The sequence below is a fragment of the Panulirus ornatus genome, chromosome 9 (assembly GCF_036320965.1).
Source record: "Panulirus ornatus isolate Po-2019 chromosome 9, ASM3632096v1, whole genome shotgun sequence".
NCBI classification, from domain to species: domain Eukaryota; kingdom Metazoa; phylum Arthropoda; class Malacostraca; order Decapoda; family Palinuridae; genus Panulirus; species Panulirus ornatus.
The window spans coordinates 42,215,998-42,239,668 of NC_092232.1; the positions used below are offsets into that span (position 1 = coordinate 42,215,998).

General features: G+C 42.5%; 1 protein-coding gene across 2 annotated transcripts in view; it reads left to right on the forward strand.

Annotated features, from left to right (window-relative positions):
• The window catches only part of LOC139750365 (uncharacterized), a 105,523-nt gene that overhangs the window by 6,024 nt on the left and 75,828 nt on the right, over positions 1 to 23,671 (forward strand). For both annotated transcript variants that reach the window (XM_071665078.1, XM_071665077.1), the window contains exons 2-3: positions 2,437 to 2,651; positions 20,951 to 21,119. In XM_071665078.1, coding sequence (XP_071521179.1) covers positions 2,437 to 2,651; positions 20,951 to 21,119 — 384 coding nt within the window. The remainder of the gene's footprint in view (positions 1 to 2,436; positions 2,652 to 20,950; positions 21,120 to 23,671) is intronic.

Consider the following 23,671-nt stretch of genomic DNA (forward strand, 5'->3'; position numbering starts at 1 on the left):
GCTTTCAGAGAAAATGTTCTCGACTTCCACACATTCTTCAAGGCTCCCAGGATTTTCGCCCCCTCCCCCACCCTATGATTTACCTCCGCTACCATGGTTCCATCCGCTGCCAGATCCACTCCCAGATATCTAAAACACTTCACTTCCTCCAGTTTTTCTCCATTCAAACTTACCTCCCATTTGACTTGACCCTCAACCCTACTCTACCTAATAATCTTGCTCTTATTCACATTTACTCTTAACTTTCTTCTTTCACACACTTTACCAAACTCAGTCACCAGCTTCTGCAGTTTCTCACATGAATCAGCCACCAGCGCTGTGTCATCAGCGAACAACAACTGACTCACTTCCCTAGCTCTCTCATCCACAACAGACTTCATACTTGCCCCTCTTTCCACAACTCATGCATTCACCTCCCTAACAAGCCCATCCATAAACAAATTAAACAACCATGGAGACATCACACACCCCTGCTGCAAACCTACATTCACTGAGAACCAATCACTTTCCTCTCTTCCTACACGTACACATGCCTTACATCCACGATAAAAACTTTTCACTGCCTCTAACAACTTGCCTCCCACACCATATATTCTTAGTACCTTCCACAGAGCATCTCTATCAACTCTATCATATGCCTTCTCCAAATCCATAAATGCTACATACAAATCCATTTGCTTTTCTAAGTATTTCTCACATACATTCTTCAAAGCAAACACCTGATCCACACATCCTCAACCACTTCTGAAACCACACTGCTCTTCTCCAATATGAAGCTCTGTACATGCCTTTGCCCCCCCTCAATGAATACCCTCAGATTTAATTTCCCAGGAGTACTCAACAAACTTATGCCTATGTAATTTGAACACTCACCTTTATCCCCTTTGCCTTTGTACAATGGAACTATGCATGCATTCCAATCCTCGGGCATATCACCATGATCTATTCACACTTTGAATATCTTTACCATCCAATTAACAGCACACTCAACCCATGAATATGTTTACCATCCAATTAACAGCACACTCAACCCCTTTTTTAATAAATTCCACTGCATTACTATCCAAAACTGCCGCCTTGACGGCTCTCATCATCCGCAAAACTTTCACTACCTTTTCTCTGCTTACCAAACTATCCTCCCTGACCCCTCTCAATTTGCACACCACCCCGATCAAAACACCTTATAATGGCCACTCTGTCATCAAACACATTCAACAAACCTTCTAAATACTCACTCCATCTCCTTCTCACTTCATCACTACTTTTTATTACCTCCCCTTTTGCCCCCTTCACTGATGTTCCCATTTGTTCTCTTGTCTTGCACATGTTATATTTTAGTTTTCAAAAAACTTATTCTCTCTAAAGATTACTAATACTTTCTCACATAAACTCTCATTTGCCCTCTTTTTCAACCCTTGCAGTCTCCTCTTGACCTGTTGTTGTCTCTTATACAATTCTGATAACTTGCACTCATTCCCTCTAAGTACTGACCAAATGGCCCTTTTTTTCTCCTACACCAGCAACTTTATTTCTTTATATCACCACTCACTACTATTTCTAATCTGTCCACCTCTCACCTTCATTTTTTTCTTTTTATACATTAATGAATACTTCAAATTCCTTTTCTCTTTCTTAATGTTATGATTACACATCATGCATGTCATATCATTCATGTTTCTTAAGTAGTTTTGATCAAAGTATTAGGAAATACTTTGGTTTGGGCACATGGAGAGAATGAGTGAGGAAAGATTGACCAAGAGGATATATGTGTCGGAGGTGGAGGGAACGAGGAGAAGTGGGAGACCAAATTGGAGGTGGAAAGATGGAGTGAAAAAGATTTTGAGTGATCGGGGCCTGAACATGCAGGAGGGTGAAAGGCGGGCAAGGAACAGAGTGAATTGGATCGATGTGGTATACCGGGGTCAACGTGCTGTCAATGGATTGAATCAGGGCATGTGAAGCGTCTGGGGTAAACCATGGAAAGTTGTGTGGGGCCTGGATGTGGAAAGGGAGCTGTGGTTTCGGGCATTATTGCATGACAGCTAGAGACTGAGTGTGAATGAATTGGGCCTTTGTTGTCTTTTCCTAGCGCTACCTCGCACACATGAGGGGGGAGGGGGATGTTATTCCATGTGTGGCGAGGTGGCGATGGGAATAGATAAAGGCAGACAGTATGAATTATGTACATGTGTATATATGTATATGTCTCTTGTGTGTATATATATGTGTACATTGAGATGTATAGGTATGTATATTTGTGAGTGTGGACGTGTATGTATTTACATGTGTATGTGGGTGGGTTGGGCCATTTCTTTCGTCTGTTTCCTTGCGCTACCTCGCAAATGTGGGAGACTGCGGCAAAGCAAAATAAATAAATAAAAATATTTTAGGAAGTACCTGTCCTGAACTCTTTTAATGGATTTTTACACTTGACAGTAAGCACCAGATCACCAGTCTTGAAGCCAGGGAGAAACAAAGCAGATTTAGATACCAGCTGTGATTCCTCATGTGCAAGTCGTATTTTCTGTCAGCATCATCGCCAGTCTCATGGTCCAGATAAGTGTAGTTCTGCAGTATGTGGCAGTCCTTTTACTCCAAATAAGAATGGAATGTCATCTAAACCCCTGAAAAATAGTAAAGTTCTACAAGAGGTGAGACTTTACAAGTACAGTAATGGTAAAACATCCATTTGATAAACATCAAATTGAAAAGAAAAAGTGTGCTAGGCAAATGTATTTGTATGGTTTTTGGAAGATCCAGATATCGTTAAAATTTAACAAGAATATGAACAGAATCAGGCTCCAATTCCAAGAGCCACTTTTGTTAATCAGCTCTTAGCTGTCTGTAGATCGATTTCAAAGGCTTTTTCTACTCTGCTCCTTTTCCAGTTCAGGTAACAGAACAGCATCATCTTCAAGCAGCAAATGGGCTAGCTTGCAATCTCTTCCATCGTGATGCATCCAAACTTTAGTCACACATTTTCACTCGTATGATGTCCTTTTAGTGAAAACGTAAAAGACAAGGTGATAATACAGGATCCCTGTGCATTCATTTTCGTCAAATGATTTTTCATACTACTATTTATTTTACACTAATTTGCATCAGTTATAAAAACTTACTTATTCTCCTACCCTTATTTCTCGTGAGCATTGTAAGATAGCAAATAGGGGTGAAGTGGGGAGCTATAAACTCTTTTTTTTTTCTTATAATTTTCCAGAAAATAGGAACAGAAAAGGGCTAAATGAGGATTTATGCACTTGTGGGGTCACATCTCATGAACATATTTCCCTGTAATTGAATTTTGCCATTAGGCAAGCTAGCACATAATGCCCACTGCCGGAAAATTTAATTAAGAACAGTATTGTGTGAGTTACTTGTTGTTATGTGCAAGTTGGAGAGAATGTGCATTTGTGGACTAGATGCTGAAAGCCATGACTGTGAGGCAGAGAGAAAAAACAGTAACATGGATCAAGTACAGGAACTTGATAGCCACTGTAGTGTTTGGTTCACTCCATCATCATCACTAACCCTCCCAGTACCCAGGTGGCGGTAAATCCCAGGTCAATGCTTGCCTATCACTTACTACCTAAAGGCTCAGGTTTAGGTTTGATTGAATGTGCATGTGCAGGAAGAAAAAGAAGAGATAGGTGCAATGTTTGATGAGAAAAACCTGGATGTTCTAGTTTTAAAACCAAAAATAGTTCAGGAATATCAGGTTTGCGAGAAGGCAGGAAGTTGGCACTTCTGACGGAGCTAGATTAGAAGTACCTGGTTGTTGTGAGAGAATGTCAGTAAACTTGATAGAGCATAAAAAACTTGATAGAGTATGAAACTTGATGAAAAAAGAGATGAATGTGTTCGATGATAGGTTGGTAGGAGTAGTATGTTTGGAACAAAGTTTCATGTGAAGTATTAGTCATGGCAAATCATTAGTTGAAAATAGGAAACCAGTGAAAGCCTTTCATAAAATGAAATGTGGCATAGAAGCAGTTGTGGATGGGACTACTATTAAGCCCCTCAAGAAAGATATTTTTGATAGATAAGGCAGGCTGTTTGCCATTTATATGGCCCAGGGTGAGATGCCTGAGGACTGGCAGAATCCATGTACCGTTCCGTTATGTAAATATCTGATGAATTCTTCAGGGTTCCTTCACTGCTGCAGCCTGGGCTGAGCCCAGGCTGTTGCACAGGGTTGTTTGTCAACCATGCTGTTGGAAGCCACATCCTCCAGGCCTACATAGCCCACACAGCCTGGCTGGTCTAGTACACTCTGCCTTTACTTGTGCAGTGCACTCTTTAATTTTCTCTGTTGAGCATTCCATGCTGTTTCTGATGATAGCTGGCATAGTGTGAAAGAGTCTTGTACCCAGGATGTTTAAGGTGTTCTTTCTTTCTGAGCATGTTGCACCTGGATTTCAGAGCTAATATTTTATGAAGTCTCCCGTGCCTGTTTTGCTTCTAGGATGTTATTTATTACTGTAAGTTTGGCACCATACCTTCCTGGACTTTTCATGTATATATGTGCTTAGGGGAATATGGCCTCAGAGACTTCATCTGTTTCCAGTACTTTAGTTCCTTTACCTCATTAATACGGGCTGTGAAAGATCTCTGAACACTTTCTAATTCTGCAGTTTCACATACCTTTTAGGGTGATGTTAGAAAGCAACAATATTCAGTTTGTGAAAGAATGATATCATCTCTGGTTTTTCATCCCTTGTCTTAAAGGTCTAGGATCCAACCAACTATCCTTCTCCATAAGGCAACTTTTATTTAGGTTACTTCATTAGACATTATTACTCTGAGGTCTTTCACACTATTCAACTGGTTTATTTTAGTGTGTGTGTATGTCCAGTATTCTGTATTTTTTTTCTTCATTTTCCATATACAAGAGGAGTTGAAATTTATCTCCATTTATTATAAAGCATGTTGTTCTCAGTTGCCCTGTTAAAGATTTTGTTTACTTATCTTTGTAGCCTTTTGGTATCCTCTATTGATGTGATATTCATACTTATTCTTGTATAATCTACAAAGGATGATATGAAATTGTGGCTTGTGTTTACAGTTTATGTGCTGTGGCACCATGTTCATATTTGTCAAATGCTTTTTTAAAGTCTGTATCACTTTCTTCTGCATTTTCTTAGTTTTCCAGTGCTTCCCACGGTCCACATTTTCACCTACCAGCATTTCCCTTAGTCCACACCTTTACTTGCCAGCAGTAAACATTAAACTTCCCTCAGTCCACACTTTCATCTGCCAGCACTTGACATTGGCTGCCTCAGTCAAAACCTTGACCTGCCAGATGTTGACACTGGCACTCTTAGTCCACACCTATGCCTAACAGCAGTCCACACCTTTATCTGCTTGCAGTTGAAACTAGTTTCCTCATTCTACACCATCATCTGCCAGCAGTTGACACTGGCCCCCCGTTAGTCTCCTGCAGTAAACACCTTTCACCTGTCAGCATTTGACATTGTCTCCCCCAGTCAACTCCACCAGCTAGCAGGTGACATTGGTGCCCTCAGTCAGCATCTTTATCTCCCAGTATTTGACAGTGGCTCCTTCAGTCAACTCTTTCACCTGTTAGCAGTTGATGCTGGCTCTGTCAGTCCAAGCCTTCCCATGCCAGCAGTTTACTTGGGCTCCCTCAGTCCAAACCTTCCCATGCCAGCAGTTCACATGGGCTCCTTCAGTCCAAACCTTCAACTGTCAGCAGTTGGCACTGTCTCCCTAAGTCCAATCCTTTTCATAACAAAAGTTGATACCAGGTCACTCCTCTGCAGATACCATTCCTCTTTAGCAATTTCACATCATACTCATTCCAGTATTTACTACCCTCTCATTTCATCCCCTTTTAACATGTTTTTTGTCACTGATTCTTCAGTTGTTTTTCTCATTTGTCCTTTCATTCTTCTTACACTATACACTTCCTTCCAGAGCATATTCATATTTTTTCTGTTTTATCATGATTCTATCCTGTTTTCTTTCATGTTTTTTTTTCCTGCTCTTTTCCTTTCTTTTGACCTCTTGCTACTTTTTTTCTTTTCATCTTGAAGACTCCACTCACAGACAAAAGTCCACATCAAGGCCAGGCCTTAATTCAACATTTACAGAAAGAAGCAGTTATCAAAATGGCCCACCCTTGAGTTACCAATGGCCACAGTAATCATGTGATGCAGCACCTTGCTGAGTATAGCTTGGTCTAGCTAGTGGTGGGGGCAGACAAGCAGCCAGCTCTTGGAAGCAAAAACCAAAATAATAACTATAGAAGAGGGAAAGTAAACCAACACTGTGGCATAGGGCAAGAGCGTTAAGTTATGAAGTTAGCCTGGGACAGTTTATGAGTCAGATCACATTCGACTCAACTTTGTGAAGAAGGATGCAGACGTAGAACCTCTTTAGATGTGAGAGTAGTACTCCATACAAGGACAAATCATATATTTGTATAAATGTAGTAACTTTTCAGAAATTTTGACATCGAAATAAGACACCCAGGTTTTTAGAGGCAGACTTAGCTATTCTAAAGAAAGAGTGGATGTTACAATAATACCAAGGCATATGATAGAGTTGATAGAGATGCTCTGTGGAAGGCATTAAGAGTATATGGTGTGGGAGGCAAGTTGCTAGAAGCAGTGAAAAGTTTTTATCGAGGATGTAAGGCATGTGTATGAGTAGGAAGAGAGGAAAGTGATTGGTTCCCAGTGAATGTTGGTTTGTGGCAGGGGTGCGTGATGTCTCCTTTTTTTTTTTTTTTGTCGCTGTCTCCCGCGTTTGCGAGATAGCGCAAGGAAACAGACGAAAGAAATGGCCCAACCCACCCCCATACACATGTATATATATACGTCCACACACGCAAATATACATACCTACACAGCTTTCCATGGTTTACCCCAGACGCTTCACATGCCCTGATTCAATCCACTGACAGCACGTCAACCCCGGTATACCACATCGCTCCAATTCACTCTATTCCTTGCCCTCCTTTCACCCTCCTGCATGTTCAGGCCCCGATCACACAAAATCTTTTTCACTCCATCTTTCCACCTCCAATTTGGTCTCCCTCTTCTCCTCGTTCCCTCCACCTCTGACACATATATCCTCTTGGTCAATCTTTCCTCACTCATTCTCTCCATGTGCCCAAACCATTTCAAAACACCCTCTTCTGCTCTCTCAACCACGCTCTTTTTATTTCCACACATCTCTCTTACCCTTACGTTACTTACTCGATCAAACCACCTCACACCACACATTGTCCTCAAACATCTCATTTCCAGCACATCCATCCTCCTGCGCACAACTCTATCCATAGCCCACGCCTCGCAACCATACAACATTGTTGGAACCACTATTCCTTCAAACATACCCATTTTTGCTTTCCGAGATAATGTTCTCGACTTCCACACATTCTTCAAGGCTCCCAGAATTTTCGCCCCCTCCCCCACCCTATGATCCACTTCCGCTTCCATGGTTCCATCTGCTGCCAGATCCACTCCCAGATATCTAAAACACTTCACTTCCTCCAGTTTTTCTCCATTCAAACTCACCTCCCAATTGACTTGACCCTCAACCCTACTGTACCTAATAACCTTGCTCTTATTCACATTTACTCTTAACTTTCTTCTTCACACACTTTTCCAAACTCAGTCACCAGCTTCTGCAGTTTCTCACATGAATCAGCCACCAGCGCTGTATCATCAGCGAACAACAACTGACTCACTTCCCAAGCTCTCTCATCCCCAACAGACTTCATACTTGCCCCTCTTTCCAAAACTCTTGCATTTACCTCCCTAACAACCCCATCCATAAACAAATTAAACAACCATGGAGACATCACACACCCATGCCGCAAACCTACATTCACTGAGAACCAATCACTTTCCTCTCTTCCTACACTTACACATGCCTTACATCCTCGATAAAAACTTTTCACTGCTTCTAACAACTTGCCTCCCACACCATATATTCTTAATACCTTCCACAGAGCATCTCTATCAACTCTATCATATGCCTTCTCCAGATCCATAAATGCTACATACAAATCCATTTGCTTTTCTAAGTATTTCTCACATACATTCTTCAAAGCAAACACCTGATCCACACATCCTCTACCACTTCTGAAACCACACTGCTCTTCCCCAATCTGATGCTCTGTACATGCCTTCACCCTCTCAATCAATACCCTCCCATATAATTTACCAGGAATACTCAACAAACTTATACCTCTGTAATTTGAACACTCACTCTTATCCCCTTTGCCTTTGTACAATGGCACTATGCACGCATTCCGCCAATCCTCAGGCACCTCACCATGAGTCATACATACATTAAATAACCTTACCAACCAGTCAACAATACAGTCACCCCCTTTTTTAATAAATTCCACTGCAGTACCATCCAAACCTGCTGCCTTGCCGGCTTTCATCTTCCGCAAAGCTTTCACTACCTCTTCTCTGTTTACCAAATCATTTTCCCTAACCCTCTCACTTTGCACACCACCTCGACCAAAACACCCTATATCTGCCACTCTATCATCAAACACATTCAACAAACCTTCAAAATACTCACTCCATCTCCCTCTCACATCACCACTACTTGTTTTCACCTCCCCATTTGCGCCCTTCACTGAAGTTCCCATTTGCTCCCTTGTCTTACGCACTTTATTTACCTCCTTCCAGAACATCTTTTTATTCTCCCTAAAATTTAATGATACTCTCTCACTATCGAGGATGTAAGGCATGTGTACGTGTAGGAAGAGAGGAAAGTGATTGGTTCTCAGTGAATGTAGGTTTGCGGCAGGGGTGTGTGATGTCTCCATGGTTGTTTAATTTGTTTATGGATGGGGTTGTTAGGGAGGTAAATGCAAGAGTTTTGGAAAGAGGGGCAAGTATGAAGTCTGTTGGGGATGAGAGAGCTTGGGAAGTGAGTCAGTTGTTGTTCGCTGATGATACAGCGCTGGTGGCTGATTCATGTGAGAAACTGCAGAAGCTGGTGACTGAGTTTGGAAAAGTGTGTGGAAGAAGAAAGTTAAGAGTAAATATGAATAAGAGCAAGGTTATTAGGTACAGTAGGGTTGAGGGTCAAGTCAATTGGGAGGTGAGTTTGAATGGAGAAAAACTGGAGGAAGTGAAGTGTTTTAGATATCTGGGAGTGGATCTGGCAGTAGATGGAACCATGGAAGCGGAAGTGGATCATAGGGTGGGGGAGGGGGCGAAAATCCTGGGGGCCTTGAAGAATGTGTGGAAGTCGAGAACATTATCTCGGAAAGCAAAAATGGGTATGTTTGAAGGAATAGTGGTTCCAACAATGTTGTATGGTTGCGAGGCATGGGCTATGGATAGAGTTGTGCGCAGGAGGATGGATGTGCTGGAAATGAGATGTTTGAGGACAATGTGTGGTGTGAGGTGGTTTGATCGAGTGAGTAACGTAAGGGTAAGAGAGATGTGTGGAAATAAAAAGAGCGTGGTTGAGAGAGCAGAAGAGGGTGTTTTGAAGTGGTTTGGGCACATGGAGAGGATGAGTGAGGAAAGATTGACCAAGAGGATATATGTGTCGGAGGTGGAGGGATCAAGGAGAAGAGGGAGACCAAATTGGAGGTGGAAAGATGGAGTGAAAAAGATTTTGTGTGATCGGGGCCTGAACATGCAGGAGGGTGAAAGGAGGGCAAGGAATAGAGTGAATTGGATCGATGTAGTATACCGGGGTTGACGTGCTGTCAGTGGATTGAATCAAGGCATGTGAAGCGTCTGGGGTAAACCATGGAAAGCTGTGTAGGTATGTATATTTGCGTGTGTGGACGTATGTATATACATGTGTATGGGGGGGGGGTTGGGCCATTTCTTTCGTCTGTTTCCTTGCGCTACCTCGCAAACTTGGGAGACAGCGACAAAGTATAATAAATAAATAAATAAATATATATACACATACACACACATACACACACACACGCACATATACACACACACACACATACATATATATACATATGAAAAATGTAAGAAACAATTTAGAAAACTGAAACTTCTAGCTTGAAATGAAATGAAAAAAAATGAATGTCACATAATGGTTCAACCTCTGGCTATGGAAAAAGGAAATGTTTAATTTATTTACACAAATGTCAATAGTAGTTCTCATCAATTTAACCACTGTATCAATAAGCTTCAATGTCTAAGCTACATTTTTTCCAATTTCACTATTTTCTTGTCAAAGCACCATGTATGAAAACTATCACTCCAGTAACACAACTATAAACATTTACTTCCCCTTTAAAAAAGTTCTGGGGAAGTCTGTCTCGATACACTGCGGGACACTACCACCTGGCGAGGTTTGTGTTGCAATGGTTTTTGATTCACAAATGTAGTAGCATCACTGGTAGGCCAAGGTAGTTCCGTTGGCGAAGAGGAGCTCATGAAACATGTCGGAAAGCATGCTACAGGCAGGCAGGAGTGAACCATGTCTCCATGGTTGTTTAATTTGTTTATGGATTGGGTTGTTAGGGAGGTGAATGCAAGAGTTTTGAAGAGGTGGGCAAGTATGCAGTCTGTCATGGATAAGAGGGCTTGGGAAGTGAGTCAGTTGTTGTTCGCTGATGAAACAGCGCTGGTGGCTGATTCATGCGAGAAACTGCAGAAGCTGGTGACTGAGTTTGGTAAAGTGTGTGAAAGAAGAAAGCTGAGAGTAAATGTGAATAAGAGCAAGGTTATTAGGTACAGTAGGGTTGAGGGACAAATCAATTGGGAGGTAAGTTTGAATGGAGAAAAACTGGAGGAAGTGAAGTGTTTTAGATATCTGGGAGTGGATCTGGCAGCGGATGGAACCATGGAAGCAGAAGTGAGTCACAGGGTGGGGGATAGGATGAAGGTTCTGGGAGCATTGAAGAATATGTGGAAGGTGAGAACATTATCTTGGAAAGCAAAAATGTGTATGTTTGAAGGAATAGTGGTTCCAAAAATGTTATATGGTTGTGAGGCATGGGCTATAGATAGGGTTCTGTGGAGGAGGGTGGATGTGTTGGAAATGAGATGTTTGAGGACAATATGTGGTGTGAGGTGGTTTGATTGAGTAAGTAATGAAAAGGTAATAGAGATGTGTGGTAATAAAAAGAGTGTGGTTGAGAGAGCAAAAGAGGGTGTTTTGAAATGGTTTGGGAACATGGAGAGAATGAGTGAGGAAAGATTGACCAAGAGGATATATGTGTCAGAGGTGGAGGGGATGAGGAGAAGTGGGAGACCAAATTGGAGGTGGAAGGATGGAGTGAAAAAGATTTTGAGCGATTGATGCCTGAACATGGAGGAGGGTGAAAGGTGTGCAAGGAATAGAGTGAATTGGAATGATGTGGTATACCGGGGTCTACGTGCTGTCAATGAACCAGGGCATGTGAAGCGTCTGGGGTAAACCATGGAAAGTTTTGTGGGGCCTGGATGTGGGAAGGGAGCTGTGGTTTCACTGCATTATACATGACAGCTAGCGACTGAGTGTGAATGAATGTGGCCTTTGTTGTCTTTTCTTAGCGCTATCTCGTATGTGTGCGGGGGGAGGGGGGTGTCATTTCATGTGTGGCAGGGTGGCGACAGGAATGAATAAAGGCAGCAAGTATGAATTATGTACATGTGTGCATATGTATGTCTGTGTATGTTATTTATTTATTTATTTATTCTTATTTTATTTTTATTTTACTTTGTCGCTGTCTCCCGCGTTAGCAAGGTAGAGCAAGGAAACAGACGAAAGAATGGCTCAATCCACCCACATACACATGTATATACATGCACGTCCACACACACAAATATACATACCTATACATCTCAACGTGTACATATATATATACACACACAGACATATAAATATATACACATGTACATAATTCATACTGTCTGCCTTTATTCTTTCCCTTCGCCACCCAGCCACACATGAAATAACAACCCCCTTCCCCTTCATGTGCGCGAGGTAGCGCTAGGAAAAGACAACAAAGGCCACATTCATTCACACTCAGTCTCTAGCTCTCATGTATAATGCACCGAAACCACAGCTCCCTTTCCACATTCAGGCCCCACAAAACTTTCCATGGTTTACCCTAGACACTTCACATGCCCTGGTTCTATCCATTGACAGCACGTCGTTCCTGGTATACCACATCATTCCAATTCACTCTATTCCTTGCATGCCTTTCACCCTCCTGCATGTTCAGGCCCTGATCATATTCACATTTACTCTCAGCTTTCTTCTTTCACACACTTTACCAAACTCAGTCACCAGCTTCTGCAGTTTCTCACACGAATCAGCCACCAGCGCTGTATCATCAGTGAACAACAACTGATTCACTTCCCAAGCTCTCTCATCCACAGTAGACTGCATACTTGCCCCTCTTTCCAAAACTCTTGCATTCACCGCCTTAACAACCCCATCCATATACAAATTAAACAACCATGGAGACATCACACACCCCTGCTGCAAACCAACATTTACTGAGAACCAATCACTTCCCTCTCTTCCTATATGTACACATGCCTTACATCCTCGATAAAAACTTTTCACTGCTTCTAACAACTTTCCTCCCACACCATATATTCTTAATACCTTCCACAGAGCATCTCTATCAACTCTATCATATGCCTTCTCCAGATCCATAAGTGCTACATACAAATCCATTTGTTTTTCTAAGTATTTCTCACATACATTCTTCAAAGCAAATACCTGATCCACACATCCTCTACCACTTCTGAAACCACTCTGCTCTTCCCCAATCTGATGCTCTGTACATGCCTTCACCCTCTCAGTCAATACCCTCCCATATAATTTCCCAGGAATACTTAACAAACTTATACCTCTTTAATTTGAGCACTCACCTTTATCCCCTTTGCCTTTGTACAGTGTCACTATGCAAGCATTCCGCCAATCCTCAGGCACCTCACCATGAATCATACATACATTAAATAACCTTACCAACCAGTCAACAATACAGTCATCCCCTTTTTTAATAAATTCCACGGCAATACCATCCAAACCCGCTGCCTTGTCGGCTTTCATCTTCCGCAAAGCTTTTACTACCTCTTCTCTGTTTACCAAATCATTCTCCCTAACCCTCTCACTTTGCACACCACCTCGACCAAAACACCCTATATCTGCCACTCAATCATCAGACACCTGCAAAAAACCTTCAAACTACTTACTCCATCTCCTTCTCACATCACCACTACTTGTTATCACCTCCCCATTCGCCCCCTTCACCGATGTTCCCATTTGTTCCCTTGTCTTACACACTTTATTTATCTCCTTCCAGAACATCTTTTTATTATCCCTAAAATTTAATGATACTCTCTCACCCCAACTCTCGTTTGCCCTCTTTTTCACCTTTTACACCTTTCTCTTGACCTCCTGCCTCTTTCTTTTATTCATTTCCCAGTCATTTGTATTATTTCCCTGCAAAAATCGTCCAAATGCCTCTCTCTTCTCTTTCACTAATAATTTTACCTCTTCATCCCACCACTCACTACCCTTTCTAATCTGCCCACCTCCCACGCTTCTCTTGCCACAAGCATCTTTTGCACAAGCCATCACTGCTTCCCTAAATACATCCCATTCCTCCCCCACTCCCCTTACATCCTTTGTTCTCACCTTTTTCCATTCTGTATTCAGTCTCTCCTGGTATTTCCTCACACAAGTCTCCTTCCCAAGCTCACTTACTCTCATCACTCACTTCACCCCAACATTCTCTCTTCTTTTCTGAAAACCTCTACAAATCTTCACCTTCGCCTCCACAAGATAATGATGAGACATCCCTCCAGTTGCACCTTTCAGCACATTAACATCCAGAAGTCTCTCTTTCGCACGCCTATCAATTAACACATAATCGAATAATGCTCTCTGGCCATCTCTCCTACTTACATATGTATACTTATGTATATCTCTCTTTTTAAACCAGGTATTCCCAATCACCAGTACTTTTTCAGCTCATAAATCTACAAGCTCTTCACCATTTCCATTTACAACACTGAACACCCCATGTACACCAATTATTCCCTCAACTGCCACATTACTCACTTTTGCATACAAATCACCCATCACTATAACCCGGTCTCATGCATCAAAACTACGAACACACTCACTCAGCTGCTCCCAAAACACTTTCCTCTCATGATCTTTCTTCTCATGCCCAGGTGCATATGCACCAATAATCACCCATCTCTCTCCATCCACTTTCAGTTTTACCCATATCAATCTAGAATTTACTTTCTTACACTCTATCACATACTCCCACCACTCATGTTTCAGGAGTAGTACTACTCCTTCCCTTGCTCTTGTCCTCTCACTAACCCCTGACTTTACTCCCAAGACATTTCCCAACCACTGTTCCCCTTTACCCTTGAGCTTTGTTTCACTCAGAGCCAAAACATCCAGGTTCCTTTCCTCAAACATACTACTTATCTCTCCTTTTTTCTTATCTTGGTTACATCCACACACATTTAGACACCCCAATCTGAGCCTTCGGGGGGGATGAGCATTCCCCGCGTGACTCCTTCTTCTGTTTCCCCTTTTAGAAAATATGAATACATTGAAATGTATAGGTATGTATATGTGCGTGTGGACCTGTATGTATACATGTTTATGTGGGTAGGTTGGGCTATTCTTCCATCTGTTTCCTTGCGCAACCTCACTAACGTGGGAGACAGCGACAAAGTATGATAGAAAAAAAAATGATAATGATAATGTTCATTGAGTCAAACAGTTGGAATTACAGAACCGTCAAAGGAGAGATGAGAGTTGTAAGGAGTTATTGATAGAGAGATGGGTAGAAACTAGGTCTTGGAGGCATTAAACTTATGATTTCTTTTATCCCACTGAGATAACCTGTCCAAGCTGAGTTCATTGAAGCTGTGTCAAGACGAGATGCAGATTGAGCGAGAGAGGAAGGAGCAGAATTGAAGGATGTGGATGAATACAGTGTTGGGTCATTGGCAAATGAGTGCATTTGATTATTTGTTGAGGAGAGGAATTTGTTGAGAAAAATAGAGAAAAAGTGTAGGGGACAAGACAGAACCTTGAGGAGCACCACTGTTGTTGGAGAAAAGGGGGAGGCTAGATCGGTTGGAGAGGAAGCTGTATATGAAGGAGCGAGAAGAGGGGAGCTTAGAGGTGAGACCCCAATGCCACACCGTGTCAAAAGCTTTGGATATGTCAAGGGCAACTACACATAACCCCAAAATTTTTCAGGGTTGATGACCAGATATTAGTAGATAGGAAAGTTTGTCACCAGAGGATCTCATCTTAAAGAAGCCATACTTGTGATCAGAGAGAAAAGTTGGATATGGGAGTTGAGAAGGGATTCAAAGACTTTGGAAATGGTAGATATCAAAGCAATAGGACAATAGTTAGAGGGGTCAGAATAGCCACCCTTTTTTAGTGGTGGGTTGTGTCAATGTACGCTTTTAGAGAGAAGAAAAAGTTTTGGTATTTATACAGAAATGGGACTGATGAGCAAGCACAGGTTCAAGTTTTGAGGCACACTCTTTCAGTACACAGGAATGGATGCCATCAGGACCATAATCCTTGCTTGTGTCCAGAGAAAGAAGAGCTTTTCGGACGGTCCAAAAAGAGATTATGGGAAGGGGCATAGGATTAATAAAAGGAGCATCAGGTGGTGGATGAATTTTAAAGTCATCCAAAGTGGAGTTAGAGGAGAAACAGGAACCAAAGAGAGTTGCTTTGCCTATGGCAGAGACAGCAATAGTACTGCCAGAACGGAAAAGTTAAGGAAAGGTAAAGCAACAGAAGTTGTTCGAGATGCCCATAGCTAAAGGCCAGAAAGACATATCATTGGATGATGAGAGGTTATCACACTTCTTTTGAATAAAGGAACACTTCGCCTCAGATAATGTGCTTGCAGTGATTACTGGCAGTGATAAAAGCTGAATAGGAGCTCAAGGAGGGACACTTGTTCCAAGCCCAATATGCCTGATCCCTTGCCTGAATGGCCTGAGAACAGAAACGGTAGAACCATGTATTGGATGAAGAGGTCATCTTGGAGGAAGAGGGAATAAATGTTTCCATTCTTGCAAGAATAACCTCTGCTATGTATTTGGCAGAGATGAAGCATATTCACACAAGAGACAGTAATGTACACAAGGAAAATCAGAAAAGATTTCATATAAGTTATTACAGTCTTCTTTGTTAAGGTGCCAGTATGTATGCTTAGAAAGGGCTGCTAGAGGGGAGGTGCCATTAAAATACATTTATAAGGGTGTGATCAGATGAACAATTGCAGGCAAGATTTTGTATTTACAGCAGGATGGACTCAAGGTGAAAAACAAATCCAGAATATTAGGAGAGTGATCACATGGGTTAGGAATATGAGTAGGGTGGGGGATAACTTGCTCTAAATCATTGAGAATGGAGAACATGAGGGATTCAATCCCTCCACTATCTGTATGGGAGGAATTCAACTGTTCTCTTCAGTGAATGTTGAAATCCCTGAGGGAGAGGATCTCGGCTTGCAGGTGAGAGGATATCACAGTCTTATGGCAGGAGTTTAGATAGTTGAAGAAAGATATGAAATTTGTAGAATTAGGAGGAAAATAGGCAAAACAGAGGAAGTGTGGTAGTTGGGAGACAGATCTTGAGGCACATAACATCAGAGTTTGGGGACTCAGGGTCCTTGAGGCATGCAACAGGTGTGTTAATGTTGGAATAAGCTCAAACACCACCTTTGAACTGAAATTGTGAGTGGAGATTATAGTTTGGATATGAAATGGGATTAGCAAGAAAATCTTTAGAGAATGGTTTCTCAGAGAGAAGTAAGATATTAGGAGAGGTAGTAGACAGATGGTGTTCAACAGAGGAGAGATTAGTAAAAAGACCATGAGTGTTGGTATAGTGAATAGAAAAAGAGAAGGGTTTAACAGATAGGGAAAGTTCATGGGAGGGGCCAGTATTACTACTGCTTGAGCCCTCCCTCTCATTGGCAATAGACTCAGGCAGAAACTCAGATTCTTAGCACCCCATAATGCCAGGGACTAGGGGGCTATAGATTTGTTGGACTCTGTGATGATAATGCTTTAGAATGTTTAAGTGGACAGGAGTTAGCAAGAATACTTATGTGAAAAAAATTGGCAAGGTTTGAGTAGGTGTATGGTGCTTGAAAGGAGATGGTAGGACTAACCTGGTAGTCCCATTTTGATGAGACAGAAAGACAAGCAATCCTGACATGGAGAGCGTAAGATGGTTTTGGGCACCACTTTAACGCTCCTCAGTCAGGACGGTAGTACCATCTTGGATGGCTGTTGTCTACATACCTACTACCAAATGGGTTGCTTCAGGGGTAGGGGACGTGATATTCCTTGAGTTAGCTGGGGTATTGGGAGGGGCCAATACACTACCACCTAAACCCTCCCTCTCGCTGGTAGCAGTGTCACACAATAAGGTGTAGTAAGAGGATTACGCCTTAAATTTGCAGGGGTCATGGGAATGGCCATTACTCTACTACCTGGGTCCTCCCTCTCACTGGCAGCAAAGTCACGGTAAATATCTGCATATATAGGGGGAGAAAGACTGGAAGAAGTTAGAGACTTTCAGTATTTAGAAGCTGTCTGGGATAAGTTTAGTGATATGGAAGGAAAGATAAGGGAGAGAGCAGCACAAGGTAGAAGGATCAGGGGACAGCATGGTCCTCCCAACCTTGACCTATGCAGCTGAAACATGGACATGTAACGCATCACAGAGGTGGAAATGAGCTATTTGAGAAGGGCATGCGGTGTGACTAGATGGAAAGAAGAAAGAAATGAAAGAGTGTATAAGAGATATGGTATGGGAGGGAATGCAAAGGAAATGAATTGTGGAGCAGAATGGGTGAAACATAATAATTTTGAGGTGATCTGGGCATATGGAAAGAATGCAAGACTGGGAATTTACAAGGAGCATGTATGATACTACAGTTAAAAGGGTTAGTGTGAGAGGAAGACCACCTGTGACATGGGCAATACTTGAGGGAGGCATGTTAGGACTGGGATTGGAGTTCCCAGAGGGAACAGGTGTCAGAGATACAGATATATAGATTGATAGATCTGTAATGTCATTAAATTTGCATCATATCATTCATGAACCCAATGTAATCCCACTTGCCTGGCTCAGTCTAGGTACGGGCAAACCATATAAAAGTTTGTTCATATCATAAAGGCACCTTACTATATATCCTCAGGTTCCAGAGGCTCTTGTAGCTCTAAGGCTTTGCTACACTCAGGAGCAGCTACCATCCTTACATTTCCCTTTCCCTTTCAGCAACATCCACATTCTATTTATTTACTAGCCTTTGTTATATGATCATATCTTACCTTTTGCTTGTCACATTTTTCTATCCTCTTCCATTTCCCTTGTTTCATATACTCTCACCCAGTCTCACTGCAGTGGCAGCACCATCTCCACTTTTACAAGAAAACCTTCTCCTGCCTCATCTTGGTCAAGTGTCAATGCTAGAGGAATCATTAATTTTTTTTTTTTTTTTATACTTTGTCGCTGTCTCCCGCGTTTGCGAGGTAGCACAAGGAAACAGACGAAAGAAATGGCCCAACCCCCCCCCCATACACATGTATATACATACGTCCACACACGCAAATATACATACCTACACAGCTTTCCATGGTTTACCCCAGACGCTTCACATGCCTTGATTCAATCCACTGACAGCACGTCAGCCCCAGTATACCACATCGCTCCAATTCACTCTATTCCTTGCCCTCCTTTCACCCTCCTGCATGTTCAGGCCCCGATCACACAAAATCTTTTTCACTCCATCTTTCCACCTCCAATTTGGTCTCCCTCTTCTCCTTGTTCCCTCCACCTCCGACACATATATCCTCTTGGTCAATCTTTCCTCACTCATCCTCTCCATGTGCCCAAACCACTTCAAAACACCCTCTTCTGCTCTCTCAACCACGCTCTTTTTATTTCCACACATCTCTCTTACCCTTTCGCTACTCACTCGATCAAACCACCTCACACCACACATTGTCCTCAAACATCTCATTTCCAGCACATCCATCCTCCTGCGCACAACTCTATCTATAGCCCACGCCTCGCAACCATACAACATTGTTGGAACCACTATTCCTTCAAACATACCCATTTTTGCTTTCCGAGATAATGTTCTCGACTTCCACACATTCTTCAAGGCCCCCAGAATTTTCGCCCCCTCCCCCACCCTATAATCCACTTCCGCTTCCATGGTTCCATCCGCTGCCAGATCCACTCCCAGATATCTAAAACACTTAACTTCCTCCAGTTTTTCTCCATTCAAACTCACCTCCCAATTGACTTGACCCTCAACCCTACTGTACCTAATAACCTTGCTCTTATTCACATTTACTCTTAACTTTCTTCTTCCACACACTTTACCAAACTCAGTCACCAGCTTCTGCAGTTTCACACATGAATCAGCCACCAGCGCTGTGTCATCAGCGAACAACAACTGACTCACTTCCCAAGCTCTCTCATCCCCAACAGACTTCATACTTGCCCCTCTTTCCAAAACTCTTGCATTTACCTCCCTAACAACCCCATCCATAAACAAATTAAACAACCATGGAGACATCACACACCCCTGCCGCAAACCTACATTCACTGAGAACCAATCACTTTCCTCTATTCCTACACGTACACATGCCTTACATCCTCGATAAAAACTTTTCACTGCTTCTAACAACTTTCCTCCCACACCATATATTCTTAATACCTTCCACAGAGCATCTCTATCAACTCTATCATATGCCTTCTCCAGATCCATAAATGCTACATACAAATCCATTTGCTTTTCTAAGTATTTCTCACATACATTCTTCAAAGCAAACACCTGATCCACACATCCTCTACCACTTCTGAAACCACACTGCTCTTCCCCAATCTGATGCTCTGTACATGCCTTCACCCTCTCAATTAATACCCTCCCATATAATTTACCAGGAATACTATTGATACAGTGGTTAAATTGATGAGAACTGCTATTGACGTTTGTGTAAATAAATTATACATTTCCTTTTTTCCATAGCCAGAGGTTGAACCATTATGTGACATTCATTTTTTTCATTCATTTCAAGCTAGAAGTTTCAGTTTTCTAAATTGTTTCTTACATTTTTCATATGTATATATATGTATGTGTTTGTGTGTGTGTGTGTGTACGTGTGTGTGTGTGTGTGTGTGTGTGTGTGTGTATATGTATATATATATATGTATATTATCCCTGGGGATAGGGGTGAAAGAATACTTCCCACGTATTCCTCGCGTGTCGTAGAAAGCGACTAGAGGGGACGGGAGCGGGGGGCCAGAAATCCTCCCCTCCTTGTATTAACTTTAAGGAATCATTAATATGTCAAGAAATCACTCTCCACACAATCGAATGATATCATAACTATCAGATAATTCAGGAACATCTGCTGGGTCCTCTAGATCTAGTTAAAAGCAGCTCAGACTCCTTTCTAGAAGACTCATGAAAATTTACTCTTATTAGCATGGTTGGAAGATGACTGACTGTGGAGAAATAATCCTGCATTACAGCCTCAGCCACCTCATAGGCTTGGCATGTGGCCGTGAAACTCGGTGCATAAATATATTTTTTAGAGGTGTTGCTCAGCTTGCACAAATATTTAGCTGGATATTTACTTCTTACAAGCCATATTATTATTATTGTTATCAGCAGCTGATACTCTGTGTACCTCACAGAATCTATTATGTGCTACAAAACTTATCCTACTTAAATGTTAATGCAGTGAAACTAAACATACATTATGATCATGCTACTTTCGCTTTAAACTGTTTACAGTAAAGGATCACTGTTTGCAGCTTTTGTTGAAATTGCTGCTAGATAAAGTTCTTGCACAAATGACACCCATGCTATTTGCTTTAATTGCAAGAAGATATTTAGAAAAATGTGAAACCTCTAATGAATAAAGAAACCTCTCTCTTAATTGTCTTGTAGGTTCAAACTCGATCTGGTAGTGTGTTGAAACCAGTCTCCTGCCATTGTTATGGAAGTGCAAGATTATGTGGTGTGTGTGTTGGCAGGAGTAATCAAGTGGCACCTCGAGCTGGCACCCCAGGTTTTAGAGCTCCTGAGGTTCTCCTACGGCATCCTGACCAAGGAACAGGTAAGACTTTCTTTATTCTCTTGTGGAGTTGTTTTTCGTGTTCTCTTTGTTGTTGTCATCCACCCAAAGTGTCTTATATCTGCCTTTTTGTCTCTTAGGTTTTCTTGTTAATTAATTCATACAAATTGAGGTTCCCAAGAAAGGAAATGACAATGATCTTGATTGGGTAGTGAGGCTGTTTGACATTTGTATGGCTCAAAATGAGGTGTGTAATGATTGTCAGAGTGCATGTATATGCCCTTATATAAAAGCAAGCGAGACAAAAGTGAACATTTGAATTAGAGGGGTATATTGGAGGTAGAGAGTGTGTAGGTCAGGTGTTTCCTTTGGAGAATTTGTGTGAGAAATCCTTGGAGAGAGTGACTTTCATTTGGCATTTTTAGTTGTTTTGCTGGAAGCAAACTTTACTTTCATCTGGTTGCAGCAGTTCTTGATTGGGGTAAGGTCTAGGGAGTTCCCAGGCAACTCCAGCAGTTGAGTATTTTTCATCAACTTTCTAGCCTTATGGCAGGAAGCACTGTCGTGCATAAAGTGACCACACTTATCAACCTCATGCAGATGGTCCCGTGGCACTGTGATATACTGCTCTCCATTCACTGTGTTTTTAGGTAAGAAGTACAAATCTGTCTTATCAATTGCACCATGAAAGCACTCCAAAGCATCACAGTCTGAGTGTTTCATTGTCTTCACTGAGAAATGAGAATCATACTAGCTGGTGCTCTTGACTTCCTCACCCTCCCCATCTCAATTGCACACACTTGAAGTAACTTTCGTTGGGAAACATCACCTTACTCCACTGTTGTTCTCTCCAGTCCTTTTTTTCTTTGCAAATGGGAGTTGTTTGCATTTCAGTTTCATTTGTAAGCAGGGGTATGCTTGGGGAATGTGAACGTCCTTCTCCCTTCTCCAAGTGAGGTTGGATGGTTCTTCAAGAGATGTTTCCAATAAGCTTTGGAATGCTTTTGTTGAGTTTAGCCGCTGAAGTGGAGGGTTGCTTCAATACTTCTCATCACATGAGGTTTTATCTAGAAGTCTTTTTTTGGTGGTGGGATGAAGCTGGTAGAGAGGCCACAAGCACTGGCAAGCAGCTGCCTGATAATGCATTCTGAACACCCATTGCACCTAGAAGTTTTAAGTGTAACCACATTTTCTTGCTTTCAGATGGAAATTGAAGCTTTCTCCATAGAAAGGTAAGAGCAAAGGTGGAAGAGATACAGCACTTCAAAATGAAATTCCTAAAGTATGAGTACCCGCCAGGATGAATAAAGAATGGACATCCTTCTCTAAGTGTAGCCTACAGCACACTGAGATGGGTTGCTGGTGCTGACACTGTTAGAATTTTTCTTCATAGATTCCCAGTTAGTGATGGGATGTGCAGGAGAGTCTATCTACTACTTCGACTGTGCATTCTTTTTTTTTTTTGTAATTTTAAAACTACAGCAGGGGTGTTTCTCGGTAGGCGACCTAACTACATGTTGATAGTGAAAGAAGTTGTTAATTTAGGGAAGGAGTGTATGGGCACAGTAAGGGGAAGATTTAAAGATCAGATTGCTGATAGCACAGACAGAAGTAAGTTGAGAGCTGGCAGTCAGATGATGGTTCGAAACATACCTTACCTACTGACTGAACACACAGTGACTTCCAGCACCGCTCACCTTCCAGTGCAGCCTGTCGCATGGAAGCAATGGGCAACCCCGCCAAGGCGTCCACTGTCCGTCCGACAACCCGACCTCAGGAACTGGTACCTGCCCTTGGAGCCACGGGAGAACAGCCTAATCCCGCACACCCCAAGCACACAAAGGGGTAGGTGACCTTCACCAACCCATAGGCCTGACACCAGATGTACAAGGCAGGCTCCAATTGTTAACCTGTGCTCTTGGACCACATCCTGTGAAAGGAGTGGGTCCAGGTTAGGGCTTTGACAGTGCACACCTCAAGGTCCTGGTACGTCAACCCTAACCCTCTGAGAGCACTCGCACTTTCTTGGCACCACGCACCACGCCAATTCAATGTGGCAGATGTCACATGCACGGTGCCTTTACCGGTAAAGTCCCGTACGCCCTGTAGGACTTCCGAGGTGCCATAATAGTTGCACTTGTGTTGATATGCAGCTGAAAGGGCGGAATGGACCCCAGAGACCTGTGTATCTATTATAAAGGCCTCCATGCCTTTGGAAGCCACAATGACCGGCGATCTAAAGGACCCCACAATCGGAATGCGCGGCTCGCAGGACACCTCGTAACCCCTCTGTCTCAGTCATCTGGCCAAATAGGCACTGATGTTGTCATGCCTCTTCATTCTCCCGCCATGGGTACGAGGGCACATCTGTGAGATGTGTCCGGGCGTACCCGATTTCTGACAGGTGTCACAGAGGCCGTTGATCTCGGGCTGGCCTCTGGACGCTCTGGCAGGGGTGGGCAAAGCGCCAATCCTCACTTGGATGGCCTTCACATAGTCAGAACCAGACAGGAAACAGTTCCCACTATTCACCCATCTGCTGACCTGAGGCAGGGCAGCAGATGGAGCGAGACCCACACCGTCAACAATGCTGA